This window comes from Centrocercus urophasianus, unplaced genomic scaffold (assembly GCF_019232065.1).
Source record: "Centrocercus urophasianus isolate 14NV4802_14NV808 unplaced genomic scaffold, USGS_Curo_1.0 seq_19, whole genome shotgun sequence".
Taxonomy (NCBI): domain Eukaryota; kingdom Metazoa; phylum Chordata; class Aves; order Galliformes; family Phasianidae; genus Centrocercus; species Centrocercus urophasianus.
In genome coordinates, this window is record NW_024884744.1 from 4,602,968 (window position 1) to 4,617,668 (window position 14,701).

The 14,701-nt window shown below is 47.3% G+C and overlaps 1 protein-coding gene across 2 annotated transcripts; it reads right to left on the reverse strand.

The window, feature by feature from the left end:
• Positions 1–2,842: 2,842 nt before the first annotated feature.
• TNFSF10 (TNF superfamily member 10) lies at positions 2,843–11,645 on the reverse strand. Of its 2 annotated transcripts, none has more exons than XM_042821025.1 (5): positions 11,523–11,645; positions 8,575–8,727; positions 7,578–7,620; positions 7,122–7,232; positions 2,843–5,814 (listed from the first exon to the last, which is right to left on the reverse strand). In XM_042821025.1, the coding sequence occupies exons 1-5, from the start codon at positions 11,643–11,645 to the stop codon at positions 5,369–5,371; spliced, it is 876 nt and encodes a 291-aa protein (XP_042676959.1). In that variant the 3' UTR covers positions 2,843–5,368. The 2 variants fall into 2 exon arrangements, with proteins under 2 accessions (XP_042676959.1, XP_042676958.1); XM_042821024.1 differs by having other exon boundaries at positions 2,843–5,817.
• Positions 11,646–14,701: the final 3,056 nt, after the last annotated feature.

Consider the following 14,701-nt stretch of genomic DNA (forward strand, 5'->3'; position numbering starts at 1 on the left):
TGCAGTGAAATAACACTTAATTCACTGGGAGTTTGATGCCCTGACCCACTTGGATCCGGGATTGCAGTCGTTCTTTGAATCCAACAGCTTTGCTGACCTGCTTGTTCAAAGGGGTTTTGAAGCATGATTTAGGAGCGGTTTTTCCTTCTTAGGGTCAGTGCCAGAAAAAACAGCTGAGAGCAAAGAAAGCAGTCCCTGTTTTTGATTCTTTGGATACCGAAGGCCACATCTTAATGGGGCATCAAGAACTGAAATGCCACCGAGTTGGTGTGATGATGAGTTCCTGCATCTGCTTCGCATGTACTGAAGGACAGTGATGAGAGCAGATGGAATGGCTGTGAGAGAAAGTGAGTCCAGGCACTCATCTACCTGCCCTCAGCTGCAGGAATGGTATTTTATGTTGCCTTACCAGCCACAGGAAAGATTGAAATCAGTAATATAGCTGGGATAAGAGAAAGAGGCAGAAGACAAGGACGTTTTATGCACAGGTTTATCCACTAACTAAATGAACAGCCAGAACAGACATTCAAAAATACTTCAAAGCAAAACAAAGCAGCATTACGGGGGACACTTACCTTTCAGAGAGCTGTTAAAATATTGCTGCTTCCCTTCTGCAGCATTAGAGCTGTACTGCATGCTGGAGGTGAGGTAGAGTTTCTGTTGACTGTGTTTTGAGATCTCTCTCCTATGTTCCATTCTTTCCATTCACTCTTCGTCCAATAAAGTTTTAATTCCAGTTTATATTATGGTTTGTTGTCATGGAAATATCTGAGAGAGATTTATTATGGCTTTCCATGCAAAACAGACTTCAAGGGAGAGATCTGCCATTTAAAAACGACGCGTCTTCTACAATCCACAGAAAGGCATCTTTTTAAATTCTATCTAGGGGCAGTTCTTTGACTTTTATTGTAAGCGCTGTATTTTAAGACCAGGAGGTAGCAGCTGGTGAGTGCTCTCAAAAGTTATGGTTTAGTACCTCTCAGCAGTGAGCAGTGCCAATGGAATAGCTGCTGAAGAACCACAAAGTGCAGAAATGACTTTACAGTTGTTTGTATGGAAGTTAACATCTACAAGCTGACTTTGAAATGCTGTTAGTTAATGTGCTAGGAAAGACGTGCTCCAACTCACTGAGTCAGAGACATCCATTTTAGGTTTGTCTTTTCAATGTGCTTTGGCTGCATGTGCTGTTAGGTCACACCAGCACGAGGATGCTCCTCTTGGGCCACTGATGCAGAGAAGGTTCCCCAGCCACAGCTATGTTTGTTCTGTGTCAGAAGTACAAAGGGTTTATTAAATAGCATATAGCATGAGAGTAGTAGGAGATGAGTCCTGCATTTTTGCAATGTCACTGGGTATTCAGTCCCAGGCTCTGACTCAAGGCTGTCCTGGTTTTGTTCCTGGGGGCAACAGACACCTTTCTGGTGCCATAGGACAAACAGCCCATAACAGAAGCCTTGCAGTCGAGGGGTGGGGAGGCTCACCTGACTCACACACATGTACTGCTCATAGTACGCCCTATGACTTGTGTTAATGCTACAATGTGCAGGAAGGGATTCTGTACTTGTTCATTCTTGGTCATGCTGTCCTGATGGTACTTTGGTTTCTTTGTGTAATGGGGAGCAATAACCCGCCTGAATCCACCATCAGATCTGCACTTCATCCTCTCAGCCCTCATCCAGAGGCTGTAAGGCATAAACAAGGACAGCTTTGTGCAAACTGAGGACTATACAAGCTGAAGAATTCAGTCAGATAAAATTAAGTATCTTGAAGAGGCATTTGTTCCTTGCATTCTGTTGTCTTCGCATTGTTATTTTCTAAAAGGCAGTTGAACCTTGGATGTTTGCTCACATAGCAAGTGTTACACGTTCTGTGTTCAGTGTTACCTGCGTCACGTAAGGAACATGAACTAGGTTAGCACTGACAAAGCAGCCAATGAAAAGGGCAAGCTGCTCAAACCTACCCCTGCCCCAACCTGCTGCTCTGCAGTCCCGAGCACCAGCGATCAGACAGCATTTATAACAGTCCAGAGTCCAACCCGATGGCACCTGGAAGGCTTTCCCAAGGAACTAATGGAGATGGCAGTACTGGCTGAGCAAAGCTGCAGGAAAGGGAGCAGGAAAGGATGGCAGCGTGGTGCTCCAGCACTTCGCAGGGATGGATGTGCTGTCAGGCAGAGGAGAATGGGTGGTTTTTGTTCATGTGAGGTAATGTGCAATTTCTGTCTGTTTGATTGGATGGGAGAGTTCTGAGGCAAACAGCTACAAATGTCCGTGTTACCTACATATAAAAAAGTCCAATCTGTGAAAATTGGGTCAGACCCCATATTATCCTAATCCATCTTCTATTTCTATGACTGAATGGAACAAGGCACCTTGGAGGAATGAGCGAGTTCTTGTTCACTGTGTTAGTTGTATTATTTTGATCATTGCATTCAGACTTTCCTTAGCCCCAGAAATGTTATGTCATATGTATGAAAAGTGTAATTAGAAATCCTAAAAACCAGGGTCTGAGCCAGGATTCTTATCTATTTGCACAGAGTACAAGGAATGCATCCCTGATCCCGCCTGGCCAAGTGAATTCTGCTTCGCTGCAAGCAATAATAACCACATTTACTGAGGCAAAAAAATAGCAGTAATGAAGCAACACAAGGTAAAATAACAGGCAGTTAGCTGCTAAGTCCTCTTTCCCATGGAAACACCAGAAAAGAGAGTTGAAATAAAAGCAGTCTCTACAAAAGGGATGGTTTATTCCCAACCCCTGTGGGCATCCCTGTGATATGGGATGCACTCATGGGGTTGGGCTGCTGTTACGGAAGCCAATAAACACCACAAGGCTCAGTAAGTATTTACTAAAAACGTTTTATATAAAACAGACATAGAAAAATTACAATCCTTATATGTTTACTGCAACCCACACCCATGTATAAAAATTTGCTACATTCACCATTCATCACGAAGTGAGATGAGAAGTGTGACTCGGTGCAAAAGTACAATCAGAAGTTGATGCATCTTTCCATTAATCTTCAAACGTGTCCTGCCAGACACCGTTTGAGTCTCACTCCAGGATAATATCTGGCAAGCAGGCCTTTGGATTATTCAGAAATAAAATGTGATTATTTGGCATGATCCTCTGCTCTGCATGCAGGACCTAAGAATAGGTACAGTTAGATCTAAAAAGATAATGCCCAGGTGAGTTTCCTAAGCAAAGAATTCCCAATCATAATACACATTGGGAGCCAGAGAGAGAGCACTGAATAAAGAAAAAGTGTCATAGTGTGTCTTCGTGTCAGCTGCAAGTGTGTGAGGTCCCCCACGGATCTCTTCTGTCAGTCCACAGCTGCTACGTTACACCAATTGATTCTTACCCACATGGAGGGCTTCTGACTCTTAAGAAAGCACTGCAGATGCTTTTTCACAGTTCAAATAAATCTCTTTCAAATAACTTTAAAAAAACATTTTTAACATAAATTGTTGGGGAAAACAAAAAAACAAAAAAAACCCCACACACAAAAAATCCACGTCCAAGTGAAAAGATAAGCAGCCACAAATGTCAGGTGTCAGTTTTCCAATGCAGCAGCATCTCATTGTGTTGGGAACTGCTCTGTTCCCCCCATCTTTCTCTGCTACGCAAAACAATTTCTGAACTAAGTCCTGAAATCGGGAAGACAACTCCAGGTATGTTTTCTGTTCTGTGTCACAACAGACTTGAGTCGGATCCAAACCATGTACTCTAGTAAACGATGGAGAATTTCACATATTTGATTACCACTGAAATCGTTATATATGATGCTGTGTTGAAACAGCAGGCTGAAGTTTGACTTGTCGTTTCAGGCTCACACCTGTGTTTCTTTGTCCTAAAGACAGGAGGGCTCTGCTGAAGGTCTCTGCTACCATGAAAGTCTCTGCTATTGAAGCCACCAACCGCAGGAGCTCAGGTGAGCACTGGCCCTTGTGCCCCTTCAGTGCCTCTTGTTGACAATGCAGAGATGAACGATGCCTGTCTCTCTGTGCACGGTGATTTAATTACCACGATGGAAGGTGAATGGGAAGGTTTCCACAGCAACCTTAATATATTTAAAAAACAAACAGGTTTTCTCCTGGCAATATTGCCAGGAGTGTTGACTGAAAGTAGCACTTGCAAAGCCTCTACCTTTTTCCTCTTTGTTTTTTTTTTTTCTACTTTCCTCCTTTTTTCTTTGGTTTCTCTGAACCTGGGCAAAATGCATCCACGATGCACATTTGTGTATTTACAACGACACTGCTGCAGATTTATGTGCTCATAAATGCCCATAAATGCTCATTTATGCCCATCCAACTTAGACTCGCATCCAACTGCAGTCCTGCTCATACAATTAGTGGTCAGTTCAAATTTCAAAGAAGTTATGAAAGCTTTTCAACCATTCCTACAAGCAAAATAAGCATCAAAACAGCATTATCTGAACTGTAGCTGGTTAAGCATGGATAGTTACGTACGTTTTCCCTAAAACGTTAGTCATCAGGCTGTCATTCTGCCTTGCACCTTTACATAATCCAGGCCAGTGCAAACAAACATAGAATAACTGTGTCATGCTCAATTTGTGGCAAACGTCAAATAGAATTCAGCATTTAGAGAAAAACACTTTTTTTTTTTTTTTAAATCAAGTACTTGCTGTCAACAAGTGTAACTGCATTACTGAGGCTGTTGGAGGCATGGTGAAATCTTTGCAGTACAGCAATTAGGTAAATAGGCGCTGTAATGTGCTGATCCCAAAATATTGATTGATTTCAAAACCTCTCCTGTGCCCTTTCAGCAGCTGTTTTTACGTGCCATGTACTGATTGAGACAGAGCAGTGTGCTTACTCAAGCCACGATCCTGGAAAATGCTTAAGCACATATTTAATTTCAAGCATGTAAATACCCCAGGTTTATTCAGACTGTGTGCGCTTAAAATTAATTAGGTGCTTAAATGCTTTGGGAGATGAGATGAAGACGTGCAGTGTGAGCTACCCATGGCTTTTCCCTTTTGGGAAACTGGTTTCAACAGAAACTTCCAGAATAATTCCTCTGGGGACTAGGAAGGCTCCTAGCAGGAGAGATACAGATGACAGGTGGAACTTTCCTCCTGCCCCACCAGCACCCAGAGCAGCTCCATGGTACCTGCAGGACACAGCATGGCACTGGGCCACCCGCAATGTGCCCAGCTCGTGCCACACAAAGCACTGCCAACCTGCTGCTGCCAGGCTCCTTCCTGGCCATGGCAGTGAGGGAGTGAGTGGAACACGGGGAGCCTGGTTTTGCTGCTGTTGTTATGGCATCTGCTTCGTATCCTGCTCTACAGAATTGTGGGTTGGTCCTTGCTTTGCTTCCTCCAGAGCACGGTTTTTGTCTTTTAACCAATCATAAAGGCTCCAAAAAAGCTTGCCTCCTTGTCCATGTCAACTATATCACTGTTACTGACCGAGACAAAAATCCTGTCTTCCCTTTTCAGCTGGAACACCCCGCCCTGGTAGATGGAGTAAAGTCCATACTCAGCCTTTTTGGACCAGCAGCTTGTTCTTGCACTTTTCATGAGCAGAATGGGATCTGGGTAATTGGTCAGTTTGTAAATGTACTGGACGAGCTGCTTGGGATTCCTTATTCGTTCCAACAAACCCGAGTCCTCGTTCTCATTTTCGCGGAAGCGAAAGTAAGTCTGTGAGTAGATGTAATAGAAGCCTGTCTGGGGCACCACCAGCTCACCATTCCACAGCTCCACGTTGTAGAGGAAGGAGTGGCCTCTCCTCGACGACTCCCAGCTGTGGATTTTCTGTCCGATGCCTCTGTGGGACAAGTAATCTACTTGGGAAAGAAGAGAGATGTGAAGTTAATAGCCTGCATGGCTCCTGCTGTGAGCAGACACATAAGGAAAGCTGCCCCTCCCAGAGCAGTTCGTTAGCTCCATCCCCTCAAAACAATCAGGAAGTCCACAATTAAGCTGTTCAGCATTATGTGAGAATTCACACAAACTATTTTTTATTTTTTGTGTGCTCCCAAATAAGAGAAAAGCCAACGTGCTGTTACTTGGTAACAAAGTTAAAACATCAATTTGTGGCTGGTACCCTCCGAGCTGATGAAACCCCACGAAGCCTTTCATTAGCAAGGCCTGAATGTCATACCTCCTTGCCCATAGGTCTGTCACCATAGCAGCTGGGGCTTGCAACAGAAGGAAATTAAAGGAAAGAGAAGAGGAAAGCTTAACATCAGGAAGAGAATTTCTTTTTTATCCAATGAAGATTCCCAAGGAGAAGTCAGTGAGGTACCAAAGAGAAGAAGCCTTCTTCCCATCCTGTGAGAATCAAATGATGGCTAGTGTGGAGGGGATCTCAAAAATCATCTAGTTTCAACTCCCTGCCGTGGGCAGGGCTGCTCTTTTCCAAGCTGAACAAGCCCAGCTCCCCCAGACTTTCTTTATAAGCGAGGTGCTCCTGCTCTCTGATCCTCTTCGTGTCCCTCCTCTGGACTCACTCCAACAGCTCTGCATCCTTCTTGTGCTGGGGGCCCCAGGGCTGGACGCAGCACTCCAGATGGGGCCTCAGCAGGGCAGAGCAGAGGGGGCAATTCCCTCTTTCTCCCTGTTGGCAGCCCAGCATACTGTTGGCCTTCTCAGCTACAAGAGCGCACTGCTGGTTTGTGTCAAGCTTTTTGTTCACCAGGACCCCAAGCCCTTCTCCACAGGGCTGCTCTCAGCAATTTCTTCTCCCAGTCTGTACGTGTATCTGAGATTGCCCCAGCCCAAGCACAACACCTTGTATGCAGCCTTGCTGAACTCATTAGGTTCACGGGACCCGGTTTTCAAGCCTGTCCAGGTCCCTGTGGATGGCATCCCCTCCATCTACTGTACTGACTGCACCACTCAGCTTGGTGACATCCATGAACTTGCTGAGAGTGCACTCAATCCCACTACGTCACTGATAAAGATGTTGAAGAGCACCAGGATGGGCCACTGGGGGACACCGCTTGTGAGCAGCCCCCACCTGCAGTGAGCTGAAAAACGCAGTGTGTGGGACAAGGAGACTCGTGATTTCAAGGATAAAAGCCTACGTTAACTCCAGCTACAAATGAGAGAGAAGCTCCAAGACCACCGTGTGAAGGCTGCCCCTTACTGTGTGGGGCCGTGGAGCTCCTCTTGCTGCTGCCCGTCAGGTGTGCTGCTATCCTGAGCGTGGGGCTTTGCGGCGGCTCATCCCTGCGCGGCAGTGCCTGGGTCCTGTCACCTACATGGGGATGAGAAACAGGGTCAGCAGTGAGAAGCAAGGACGTAAGGAGATGTGTCTATCCCCTGCTGAACACGGCTGTGCTGTCTGGCTTTAGGTTTTTAGCTGGCTAGATCACAGACCGAACAGCCTTGGCTCGTCCCCAGGCCGGGCACCTCACTGCCCCTCAGTCCCCTTAGGACCACCCTTCTGAAATAGGTAAGCACTGTTCCATGCCCTGTGTAACTGCACAACACCCGAGTCCACCCGAGTTTTCTGGGTTTTGCAGCATTACCCGTCACTATCCCCATTTCAGACACCACCAGCAGCTCCCTTTTACCACAATTAATAAAATTATTGTAGTACCGTTGATTGCAGATATGTTTTCCTGAAGGATTCTTGACATCATCTGCCAACAAACACAGAGAAAACTCATTAGCTTGTCAGCAGAAAGTGAAGGATGCAGAAAACTCTCCTTTTCCCACTCACAAGCACATGCCATTCTGAATTTGATCAAAGAGCTAATTTAAAAAAAAAAAAAAAAAAAGCCTAGTAATTTGTCATAATGAATTATTTTATATCTTTTATGCAACTAAACCCTGGGGAAAATGTTTTCAAGAGAGCCCAGCCATCTGGGTTTAAATCTCTTGCAAAATCAGACCCTAGTGCTTTTCTTAAATGAGATGGTGAACAAGGACCAGATTCCATTCACACCTTTGGCAGTGCTGCACATCTGTGGGATCTTGGCCCTGGGAAATGACATTTCATTTAATACCCCTACCTAAGTTTTTAACTCAGCATATCTTCCTTTGTGTAGCTCCCACCTTTCCATTTGCTGAGTGCTGGTTACCCACAGTGGTGCAGCAGCCCTGCTGATGCTCTGGGATGGTTCATCCTGGCTGACAGACACTGCCCCTGGGTTGCAGTCAGCTGCCTGCTCTGCCTCAACACATTTCTCACTACCCATTCATCCACCCATGCAAAATTTATCTCCAGCAGCACCCAGGAGAGCTTTTTGCAAGCAAACAAGAGCTGGTGGATAGGTCAATCTCTAAACACAATGTTTTCCTCCTGCAGGGACTTCACTGGCAGAACTTCCACCAAAGGAGACAAGATTTCAGAATGCTAACAGAGGATCCATTCTGGGATGCAAGATTTGCATTCAAGTAAGTTTCAGCCTGAAGCAAATATCTATGCACGAGAGGAGCTCTTCACGTGCTGGAGATGGGAATCTGAAAACAGTTCTGATTTTTCAGCCAGGCTCATTTTCACTTTCCACTTCATCCTGCTATTAGCATTCTTTACATGCTTTAGGATCTAAATTCTAACAGCACCACACTCCAGCATATCAGCTCCCAAATACCTTTTTAATTAACTTTCCCAGGTGCCACTTCACTTGCCAGCAGGGGTCAGCCACTCTGTTTTTGCTTTCCACCACGTCTAAGTTCTGCATGAGGTCTCCCAGCTCCTCCCCAGTCAGACAAGCAGTGCCACTCTTGGAGTACGTGTCCCAGAGCTGCAACAGGAGAACAGCCATCATTTGTCACCTGGGATCTGCTCACAGCCCTCCAGCTGGGGTATGTCACTGAGCTCTCTATGTGTAGGAGCATGCTTTCTCTTCTTACACATATTTGCTAGTATGGTACAAGTGATGACTATAGAGACAGAATGAGTAATTAATCCTGAGTTTACGTATTTATTTAATTACGATGAGGTAGCTAATATGCAGAACTACATTTATATTACCTCCATGGATGTGAAGTATCTGGGTAACCATGATTTATGTGAGTATCCAGCACTCAGACAAACTTTGTGAATATTCAATACTCAGATTAACGTCGTGAATTTGTCCCTTTCTGTAGTTCTGTGTTCAAAGCATTCCTTTTGCACAAGGGATTTTCTTTCACAGATTACTGAGGATGAAATCAAGTATCGAACCGTAGAGGCACTTTCCACTTTGTTTTTTTAGCCAGTGCCACTTACAACCCAGGCTTTCTCTTGGTGCTATCTATAATGCATCCTGCCCATATCCTGCCTGGGGTCTGTGTTTGACCTAAAGCCCAGAACAAAGTCCAGACAACAGAGATAAGATCTGGGTCCAAACAGAATTATAATGCTGAGTGCTTGTGGCATGGGCTTATGTCTCTGACCTCTAGTCACAGAGGGTAATGGAATCCTCTGATAAAGAGGAAAGGGCAGTAGAAGTGCTGACTCCTGGGGCATCTTGCAGGAGGAGATCTGCCCATGCAGGGCTGGGTGCAGGGTTGAGGTGAGGCACCACTGCTGCTCAATGTAACCAGCTGCTGCATGCCCACATCCTGCAGTGTTGCACAGCTGCATCCTGCATCAGTTCTAGGGCCTTGTGTCAGCATGCAAAGCATTCACCTGGACTTCTTGTCACATTTAAGTGCCACTTCTCTTCTGTTAAAAAGTTCTGCTTAGTTTGCTAAACAGATGTGTTTGTTCAGTCTGCAGTGGTTTCAGAGCTCCTTAAGACCCAAAAGCAACGTGGGGTCACCTCCCCCCTTATGCTCCTGTTTGTTTAGCAAGAGTTTTCCCTTTCCACCAGGCTTAGGAAAAATCCCCTGCAATTCCTATCGCCTTGTTCAGCCCCTTCAGGTTGCAGCAGCACTCAGCTGAGCTGACCCTGACCCCTGGAACACCTCTGTGCTCTGCAGGCAGTGCTGAGAAGTGCCCCTGTGAGTGCTGGAGAAGGTTCCTAGGTCAGTGCTGAGGAATGCAGCAGTATTTTAAAGTCAGGGCTATTGTTTCAAAAAAGTCACCCAAAGTGGTTAAAATTGTGTGATTTTAAGGAAAAGTGGCCCTTGGAGCTAAGGGCTCTGATGGATTTAGCCACGCTGCTCTGGTTCAATGAGTTTAACAAAAACAAGTTTGCAGATGGAGTACTACTGTTGTTCTCTCACCAGATGGGGCAATGCTCAGCTCCAGGCCTCTCTCACGTCCTGAGGCAGACAGCACTGCACCTCCGCCTCTCCCTCACTTGTTCTGATCCTCCAATACTTCACCTCTCTGCCACTGCAATAGCATTTTCCCTCCACTGCGAAATCCTCAGGGCATGCAACTTCGTACCAAAACCCACATGGCACTGAAGGGCTGGTGTTTGTCTTATGGGCAGAGAGAAAGCAAGGAGCAATTTCTCCAGGACTCACCCAGATAAGGCATATCTGCAGCACTGAGTCTGAGGACACGTCCTATAAAAGTGCCCTGTTATCCCTTCCTGCCCCAGGACCGGGGCTGTTTTCAAAACAAGGAAATGTGTGGCTATTTTCTTTGCAGCCCACATCCTACAGCACCGTGAACTTTATTGTGCTCACGTCTCCTCACTTCCTTCAACAGCAAAAGCACTAAAACAAAAGGGTGGATCTGAGCACTCAGGTCGGCTGGGGAGGGAAAAGCCACTGTTTTATGTTGTTTGGTAATGATAAAAATATCCACAGCCTTAGAAGTTTGGTGAAGGTGCAGAAATGTCAGTCTGGAGAAGAAGGCAAACAGGCAGACAAAGTCCTACTGCATCCCTAGAGCTTTATTCCACGTGCACAATGTGGGGGAAGGGTAGCACCCCGTGCTCCAGGTTCACCTTCTACATGGTTGTCGTGCACAAGGTGTGTGCCCGAGGTTCCTCTGCAGCCAGGTCTGCACGCTCAGTGCAGCCGTGGAGCTGTGCAGAAGTCTGGGGCTGGATGCTGGGCTTTGTGCAAAGGGAAGGAGAGAGAGAGGAGTGCTCTGAACTGTACTCTGATGTTTATGTATGTCTGCATTCTCAGCATTTTGCAAGTGAATGAAATGAAATCGGCGCAGCTCCGCGGTGCCGTCATCAGGCAGGGCCCAGCTAGAAGCAGGAACATCTCCCGCCCCTCCAGAGCGCCAACCCCCACCGCAGGCAGCGCGGGGTCCCGCCGTGCAGGGGGCGTCGCACGTGCAGCGAGGGCGCGAGCACCGAGCAGCGCAAGAAGGGCTGACGGCTCGCAGCGCAGCGTTGGCTGCCCGCTGCCGGAGGTCGCTCTATGCCCGCCGGCTCGGCCCGATGTTGCACGAGGCTCTTAAAGGGGTCGCCCCACTCCCCTTCCCCCCCCCCCCCCCCCCCCAAGCTTTTGTCGGGCGCGTTCCCATTGTCTGCGGGACATCCGGTGGGGGGGGGTGGCCGCTCGCGCAGTTCTGCACGAGATAAGCGTTTGCAAACCCCGTGCGAAAGAACACAAACCAACCACCAAAAAAAAAAGTAACTTTTAGGGAAAAAAAAAAAAAGAAAAAAAAAAGCAAGAGCTCCTCGCCTGGCCCCGCGGCACCCACCTGCTTCAGCTCGTTGGTGAAGTAGATGTAGGTGACGGCCACGCAGACGGACTGCAGCAGCACCGCAGCCACCAGCACGGCCCCGCATGTGTGCGCGGGGCTCGGCCCGCCCGCGGGCACCATCTTAGCGGCGGGACCGTGCGGAGCGGCTCCGCGGCCCTTATAAGGGGCTTCCCCTTCACAGGAGGCGGGGTCGGGCCGCCTCCTGCGCGCTCCCGCCTCCCGGTAACGCTCCGGGCGGCCTTGGGGTGGTCCGAAAGAAAGGCCCGTGAAAAACGGCCTCCGTGCTGCCTTGTTTAACGCAGCTGCTGCGTTCCTATGCTAGAAGTTCGCAGGAGTCGATTAAAAAATGCACGGCTAACGTGGAGGAGGAGCCCCGCCTGCTGGGGGGGGGGGGGGCTGTGCCCCTTTCCATCCCCATCCTCCGACTTCGACTGAAGGAAGCAAAATTCTTCCTTCTCTGTTTACTTTCAAAACGAACAGAAGCGCAAGAGAAACAAAAGTGAAAGCATCTGCTGGACGCTCCTGCTTCTGGTAAAGAATCACAGAATCATTACGCTTGGAAGAGACCTCTAAGATCCCCAGGTCCAACCCCAAAACATCCCCACTGCCCACATCCCTCAGTGCCACATCCCCACGGCTCTGAACACCCCAGGGACGGTGACGCCACCACTCGCTGGACATTTGTGCCACTGCTATCAGAACTGTTTCCTAACATCCGACCTGAACCTCCCCTGGCACAACGTTTTGTCTTTAATGCATGTAAACTCACACTGAAAATAATTTGTTTCAAAGGTTCTGAGAGTATAAAATTTCTGTTTTGATGAAATTCTACTGCAGCAAAACCTCAAGGTCGTGACACCAGTTGGAAAGAATGCTGCCAGCACTTTTTTTAACCAAAATTAAGTTGTGTTCCATGCATAGCGCTGATGGAAGCAGCTTGCTAGCAAAACTTCTGATCCTTCCTGGCTCTTCCTATTAAATCCTATTAAAGCTTGCCCAGGAAAGCCTTTAACAAGGGATAAGCCTTCATCTGTGCCGCAGACACAGGACCCATGTTGTTGATCTGGCAGGGAAGCACCTGGCCTTGGAGCCACAATGCCTGGGAGCTGTTCCTCCCCAGCAGTGATGTTTCCACAGCAGGATGGAGGTTAGTGTGTATTTATTTCTGTACTTCCCCGACTGATGCAGATGGTTATCAGAGCTGTCATCCCACGAGCCCCAGCACAGTAGGCCTGTGCTCATTTTCCAAGGCAGAGAAAGCAGAAGTAACTTTTGGGTAAGCAGCAGTTGGTGATGATGCACTGCATCCCAACTCCTTGGTTGCCCAAGGAGGCTGTGGATGCCCCATCCCTGGAGGCATTCAAAGCCAGGCTGGATGTGGCTCTGGGCTGCCTGGTCTGGTGGTTGGCAACTTGCACATAGCAGGGGGGGGTGAAACTAGATGATCTTTGAGGTCCTTTTTAACCCAGGCCATTCTACGATTCAGTTCTCAGCACTGGTTTCTCTGCCCAGCAGTGAATGAGGCTGTGCTTTTCATCACAGGTATCAGAAGGCACAAAAGTCACAGTCCATGCTGGGCAGCACAGAGTTAATTCTGCAAGTGTGGGACAGATCGCATCTTGGCTCCTGCAGTTCCTGTCTGCACCAGATTTAGACCTCATGTTTTGTTGTGAACTGCTGCAAATTCATGAGTTAATCATCACTTGCATTGTCACAGAATTGGAATGAGGATGAATTTATCAGTGTAATGCTCTCTTTGGCCTATGGCATTACACAACAACAGTGGGCAAGCATCCCCAGCATGCACCCACATTTCAAGCTCTGGTCTGGGGCTTCTGTCTCACATTTCAAAATTTTTGTTTGTCTTAGAATGAGATTTTGGTCAAAAAGAAAAGTTTCTAAAAACTTCATGTGGAATAGTTGAAATGATTTTGCAATCTCAGTAACATTTATATCCATCGTTAAGAACTATAGGGATATACTTTCCTGTACGTCCCTCGAGATCACGAGGTGGAACTGCAACAGGAGCAGACCCCACAGCGGTCTGGCCATGCAGTGAATGCTGTTGCACTGCCAGGCTGTGCAGTGGTGCTGCCAAGGACCTGGGAGTGCAAAAGGCATGTCTGCAGCCGTGGGTAAGCCTGTCTCTTTGTTACATGAACAAAGTGATAATGTTGAAACAGGTTCATTGCAGCTCTGGAGGTAGCTGTGAAGAAAGCCATGGCACACTGAGCTGCTGCCACTGTGTTTCAGAAAGGGGAAGAATTGTCCTTTGCACATAGCAGTGTCCTAGTGAGCAATCAGGTAAAGCCTCGAAGCATGAAATTTCATTATCTTCAGCACAGATGAGTGCCCTTAACCTCCCTTGAAAATAAAAGGCAAACATTTCTCTTTAGGATGCTAGATCTCTATGCAAAGAAAAGTCTTTTTCAGAGGCTTCTTCACGGTGAAGCACCTGTCACATGCCTGTCTAGCTTTGCCCAGCTAGTTTCCTGCCAGGACCATCTTGAGGATGGGCTAATGAGTGCAGGGAATAGCTCTGTTTGCATCTTGCACTGCCAACACCTGTGCATGTGTAGGAAGAGGATCTGTCATGTGTGGTGGTACTGGTTGCTGTGGGTATTCCCTTCGGTTTGTTTTCGCTGTGAGGAAATGGCCATTTCAGTGCCATGGAGGCGTTGGGTTGCCTGGTGGCTGCTTTCTTTGTGGGAAGTTGACACTGACTGGTTGCTGAATGCGTTGTATTCTGATCTAGATACTCACTGAGATACAAATGTTCTTCTGCCACTTCTTTTATGCCTGTTGAAAGACTTCATGCCGGTAGCTAGAAAGTTTCATCTGTTCAGTCTTTCATGCTGCATAGTTCATATAAGAAAAACAATAACAAGAAGGAAATCTGGCCATGGATGTTCCCATTCTTTAGCTCTGGGACATGGAAGACCTATGGGAGTGAGGTATAGCGATTCTCCTTCAGGAAATACTCTTTGGAATCCTTCAGTGTGTTAGTATCTGCAGCATCTCAGATGCAGTTCTTTTCAGCTTACCAGCTGTGCATTCAGGGGGCTGTTGAGAGCTCAGGGAAGAAGCAGGTTGGCCTGCACTGGACAAAACTACCCAGAGCTTTGGAGAGAACCTTCTGAGGTCAGTGACAGGGAAGGATGTAGTGGTGAAGTGCA